Source organism: Pavona decussata, unplaced genomic scaffold, assembly GCF_977016875.1.
Source record: "Pavona decussata unplaced genomic scaffold, jaPavDecu1.1 SCAFFOLD_143, whole genome shotgun sequence".
Classification (NCBI taxonomy): Eukaryota; Metazoa; Cnidaria; class Anthozoa; order Scleractinia; family Agariciidae; genus Pavona; species Pavona decussata.
The window spans coordinates 1,157,397-1,163,396 of NW_028145556.1; the positions used below are offsets into that span (position 1 = coordinate 1,157,397).

The 6,000-nt window shown below is 40.5% G+C and overlaps 1 protein-coding gene across 1 annotated transcript in view; it reads left to right on the top strand.

Annotated features, from left to right (window-relative positions):
- LOC146466504 (activating signal cointegrator 1 complex subunit 3-like) overlaps positions 1 to 5,312 on the top strand; it is a 37,444-nt gene extending 32,132 nt beyond the window's left edge. Inside the window, exons 28-34 of the mRNA XM_085127297.1 lie at positions 375 to 612; positions 807 to 941; positions 1,812 to 1,867; positions 2,513 to 2,681; positions 2,974 to 3,240; positions 3,890 to 4,096; positions 4,863 to 5,312. Of these exons, the coding sequence (XP_084983423.1) occupies positions 375 to 612; positions 807 to 941; positions 1,812 to 1,867; positions 2,513 to 2,681; positions 2,974 to 3,240; positions 3,890 to 4,096; positions 4,863 to 5,165 (1,375 nt within the window). The 3' untranslated portion in view covers positions 5,166 to 5,312. The remainder of the gene's footprint in view (positions 1 to 374; positions 613 to 806; positions 942 to 1,811; positions 1,868 to 2,512; positions 2,682 to 2,973; positions 3,241 to 3,889; positions 4,097 to 4,862) is intronic.
- Positions 5,313 to 6,000: the final 688 nt, after the last annotated feature.

Genomic DNA, 6,000 nt, shown 5'->3' on the forward strand with positions numbered 1-6,000 from the left:
ATTCGCTGATCCATTATTTGTGTCAATGCCGCAATTACCACCATAATCATCCACCACTTGCTCCCGTCGTTGAGGCCTTATGTGCCACATGGCACGAAGTGGATGGGTGAAGGTGACTTGCTCCCGTCGGGCCTCGTAACTCCGTCGGTAGAGCAACGGACGATCAAATTCGAAGGTCGTGGTTTCGATTCCCGCCGAAGTCGGAGATTGTTTTCATTGCCTCGTGTGATCTCCCATTTCCTTACTAGGGCTAACGCTCAGTGGAAATTTCATGTGTTCACTTAGCACTACATCATACACTGCAGAGTTAATTCACTGATACATAACCGTTATACTAACAAGGTCTAGTTACTGAATCTTCCTTCTCTTCCCAGTTTGCTGGAGGTGCTCCCAGATCACTTGAACGCGGAAATCGTGGCGGGAACGGTCACCTCCAAACAAGATGCCATGGATTACCTGACTTGGACCTACTTCTTTCGCCGTCTTTTGATGAATCCCAGTTATTATGAACTGGAAGATACCGAGAACGAGTCGGTCAACAAGTTCCTTTCGTCACTGGTGGAGGATGCTATCACACAGGTGGAAAAATCAGCGTGCGTGGAGATAGGCGAGGTAAAGGAAAATGTTGGGAGCTCGTAATCTACAAAATATAGACAAATACTTGCAATGTTGCACTGACTTTATTCATGTAATATATTAAACACGAGGTAGAGTGTTTCATTCTATTTCCAAACACCAAGAGTGGTTGTTTGGAAATAGCAAAAACACTCTTTGGCAACCCCGTATTTTGTTTGTTTTTGTTTTAGAACGGTATGTCGGTGACTCCCACAACTCTTGGAAGAATTTCATCTTACTACTACTTGAGCCATTTAACACTGCGCATGTTCAGTGAGCGGTTGCACGCTGACTGCAGCTTACCTGACCTCATCCAGATTTTAGCAGTAAGTATTTGTTTTACTCGTTTAAAAATGGTATTTCTTAGTTTACTTTTAGTAAAGAAAACAGCAGCAGGGAAAGTTGTATTTTAGTGTAAGTCAAACACAACACATGATGTATCAGAACACGTACACGCAGCCAGTGCTGAGCGCGGGCTCACAAACAACCGGTGCTAAGCGGGGAAATGCAAAACATACAACTAAAATAAATAATAATAATAATAATAATAATAATAATAATAATAATAATAATAATATTAATAATAATTTCTTAAATGATCATCAAAAGAAAAAAAAAGGCGGGAAAATACGCAACCGGTGCTAAGGGCTGGAAGACACGTGATTTTGGATGTAGATGTTGCTCCTGATTACAGAATCTGGTGATCTCAGTTGGTTGAGCACCAGATTGTGTAGCGGTAGGCCTGGGTTCGATTCCCGGCCAGACCACTAATGGTTAGACTTTCTGGTCTTCTCGGACAAGGACGAAAAACCGTAGGTCCTGTCTCACAGTATTTTCACATAATCTGACTCTGTGGGACATAAAAGAACTACTAGGGACTTAACAAATCTCTGGCAGTGACCACCCCTAGTCAAATTCACCGTCACATTAGGGATCATTCAAAACTCATTACTTCATTAATTGTAAACTGCGCCACAAGCAGTCTGGAAAAAGCCCCCACAGAGTGTTGTAAATTATCCCTGAAAAGCCCTGAGGGGAGTGGATAATGAGATATTTGATTTGAGAACTGGGGAAAACGCAAAACCAATGCAAACTTAAGTGTTTCTGGAGTATTTAGAATTTAAATGATCGACTCGTTTTGAGTTGAGCCAGGTGTTGTTACAGGCCTGATTGAGTGTTCTTGTATTTTTTTACAGGATGCCGAAGAATACTCTCAGCTTCCAGTAAGACACAATGAAGACATTATTAACGGGTTGGTACAACCAGCAAAGAATTATTATTACACTATATGGCATTCTAAGTTGTTTCAAAATAAGCTGATAGACTTCAAAGCTTCGAAAGTAACAAGCTTCGCTATTTTCTGTTTTATGAACATTTTACTGTATATTTCCTGTCTTAACCGCGGTTAGATGTGAGTCGAATTATCTTAACTAAATTATGACAAACGTAAAAAAGAAACCAAAAAAGACAACAACAACAGCAACAACAACAAAAAACAAAAAAACAACAAAACAAAGAAAACATATACAAAAAGCATTTATAAGCTCGCTCTCACAGCTCCGAAAGTGACAAACTTCGTTACTTTCGTCTTTATGAACCTATTATTATTGATGTTTTAACCAGATAGAAATGAGTCGCTCAAAACAAAACATATGAAAAAACATTTATAATCTTTTTGTTGAATATAAATTTTAGCGTAACAGTGTTTGACCCGGCCATTTTATTTTGCTATACTCAGCGCATTTCAGTGAGACAATTCACGATTGAAATGCGCGCGTTGCTACATCATGTCTGGACTTCACTTTTGAACGTCTGATCTATCTAATAATACTGGCAATTCCGTGGTTTCCACATTCTTATCATATCTCATTCATTTCTTTCTTTCTTTTTTTTTCAGTGATTTGGCGCCAACCCTGCCCCTGGAAGTAGACCCTCATTCGTACGACAGTCCGCACACCAAGGCACACTTGCTGTTCCAAGCCCATTTCACGCGCCTTCCATTGCCCAGTACTGATTATCTAACAGACACGAAATCTGTTCTTGATCAAGCCATTCGGATTCTGCAGGTAAAGGCGTTTCGGAGAATTTAAAAACAACCGTTTTATTTCTGAAACACGTGGGAAAAAGGACCCCGGTCAAATACAACGGCGCGCACAATGGCGTGTGCTGTCCAATTACTTAATCATGACGCGTACACTGTCCTATTTATAATACTCAAATCATGGGTGCTGGTAACCAATCAGATTCGAGAATTTTGTTATAGTTATGATCAAGTACGAAAATCAGTCGGAGCTAAGTGCTCATGGGCAGTTTTTGGGTTATTATGCTTTTGTGTTCAATTTTACTTCCCTTTTTTAGGCTATGATTGACGTATCCTCAGCTGAAGGCTGGCTGGCGACATCGTTACGCTGTATGCATCTGGTTCAGATGGTGGTGCAGGGGCGCTGGCTTCACGACTGCACTCTTCTGTCTCTTCCTTGTGTTGATCCAGATATCCTGTCGCTATTCAGACACCAAGGCCGCTCATTAGAATGCCTCCCTGAACTGTTGGATGCCGTGAGGGGCGAGAGAAGGGTGCTGAATACAATGCTAGGAGAAGCGCTGAGTCAAGGAGAAATAACTGAGGTACCTTGTCGAAAAAAAACAAAAAACACCGCAACAACTTTATTACCTATTCTTAAAACAAGATAACGGGAACTGTAAAAGTTACTCAGAACAACTAAAGAGCTAATCTAGCTGAGTAACAAAACACCTGCAAGGGCACGTTAGTTTAAGCTGTTAATTTTTGTCTCTTTGAATTCGCAACTGTATAGAACAGAGAGGATGTCTAATTAAAATTTTCTGTAGAATCCTTACACTTTAAGGTATATATGCTTTTCGCAGTCTTTTTGTGGGCCTTGTTAATCTTGTCCAATTCTGTTCTCTTTTCTGTTTCTTTATTCGTAATTGCACACTTTGGCGGCTTATGTAGTCGAGTCGTCTGCCGTAAAATAGCCCAAGATGACTTGAATTCTCGGCGGAAAATTTATGACATATCCTTGTACTGTTTACGTTCGCGGAGCTTAATTTTGTTATGATTTTTCCAAAGTTCCGTCGATTTCGCAGTCACGAGCTGAGAACTTAATGTATCGCCATTTATTCTGCCATACCCAAGGAGCAGATAACAGGAAACACTCTTACATACCCCTCGTGAAATACTGCTCTTTATGCCATTAACAAAAAGGCTTATAAGAGTAGACATTGAGTATCTTTTACGTTGCTTTTGCTTGATTAGGTATTCAATGTTCTCAGTCGTCTGCCCCAAGTCAGTGTGAAGGTGAAGGTGCGCGGAGTCTGGGCCGAGAACGAGTCAGGACGAAAAGAAACTAAAATGCTCAATACGGCACCGACCGAGGGGCTTGTAAAGGACTGGGTCCCAGTACATGCAGAGCAGGAGTATGTCATAATACTTGAAATTACAAAGGAGAGTTTTGGTTTTAAGGTAAGAACGGACTTGCTTTTGTAGGTTACGTTGGCTACCCACAGAGGCTTTCCGAAGAAACTTGACCCTGTTAAATACCTTTTAAAAACAGCTAAGAATCTGAGAATCTGAGTTTCTACGAATCAAAACAGTATACCAGAGATGCGTATGGAAGAACGCCATCGTTAACAGCGATGGCCTCTCATTTATTACAGTAGGATCTCGATCAGATTCGAACTCTCGATTTCTCGAAGCTCTCCGATATTTCTAACCAAACGTTGTTTCCTTTGGATTTGCTTCGGTCAGAATTTTTTTTTTTTTTTGAAACTCCCAATTTTTTGAATCAATTTCAGTTTCCCTAGGAGATTCGAAAAATCGGTATTCCACTGTATTTCATCCACGGTTCAAATATACGAATTTCATATATTCCACTTCCATCACTTTACCTCGACAGGTATATTACGAATTCACATAATAACCAGTTCCCAGTTGGCTTGATAGCTCAGTTGGAAGAGTACTGCACCGGCATCGCAGAGGTCATGGGTTCGAATCCCGTTCAAGCCTGAATTGTTTTCAGACTCTCCTTCAATTTCGCAGTTGTTTAAGTCGCTTTACTGATAACTGCGATGGTTTTTCATTTATTAGTTCGCACATACGCTATTATACACTATTGTTTACGTATTATTTCTTTAGCTTAGACTAACAGATATTGAGTGTTTTATTTTATCTATTTATTTATTTATTTTTTGTCACGGATATTCTGACATCACCACCTTTTCCTCCCTAGGGTCAGCGCTCCACGACAAAAGCGCATGCGCCATATTTTCCCAAACCCAAAGACGTGGGCTGGTGGGTTGTCTTCGGTGAGATGGACTCGGGCGAGTTGATGGCCGTGAAGAGAGTGGGCCAAGTTCGCTCTACGAGCACTGTGCCCTTATCTTTCTACACGCCTGAGGACCTGGGCAGAAGGATCTACACAGTGTACCTTATCAGTGACGCTTACATGGGAATGGACCAGCAGTTTGATGTGCCTTTGGATATCATCGAATCTGATATTGGTAGCCAAGTTAATACGGAGGTCGACTTTTGATGGCTGGTTTAGTTGGTTCTGTTGAAAACTATATGAAAGTTCCCCCAGTACTACCTAACGCTGCGATTACATGATGAATTTTAGCCCAGCTACAATTACGTGGGAAAAAGTCTATCAAGATGAAACGTTTTTATTCAAATCACAATGAGTTTGGCAAGTTCCAGCCTGACTAGCTCATCTCAACCGGCCTGAAACTTTCTTCGTGTATTGCAAACTCGTTTCAGTCTACGGGATTTGTTAACGAAGCTGTGCTGAAATCTCAGTGTTTTAACCGGGATGTAATTCACCATGTAATCGTGTCCTAAAGGTGGGAAACGTAAATTTCTTCGACAAATTGTCCACACGGCCCTTTTAGGGAAAATGTACTTTGCGTCAGCATAAAAGTTGTGAAAGCTCCCTTGGGAGCTCCCAAAGGGAGCTTTTTTATTACATTCTCAATGAAAATCGTCTATTTGCAATAAATTGTCGTCAAGCATCTCTGTTGGAAATTTTGCTTGACAAATTGTTCGGTAAGATTTCCGAACAGCCCCATACATTAATTACGGTATATATTTTGCAACTCAAACTCTATTCTCGTGCATGTATAATTAATGTATGGGGCAGTGCGGAAATCTTTCCAATTATATTGTTCTGTTGCGTTTTTGCTGTAGGACCCCTCAGCATGGCTTAAAATTGTTCCTTTTCTGTAGGGGTTTGTATGTAGAATATTTAGAACCGGCAAACGAAATTAGCATCAAGCGTATGAAATCACGAGACGTATTGGAAAGTATCAAATACAAATTGAAGCAATTAGGTTATATTTAAAATAAAGTAATAAAGGAATAATATTTGTATT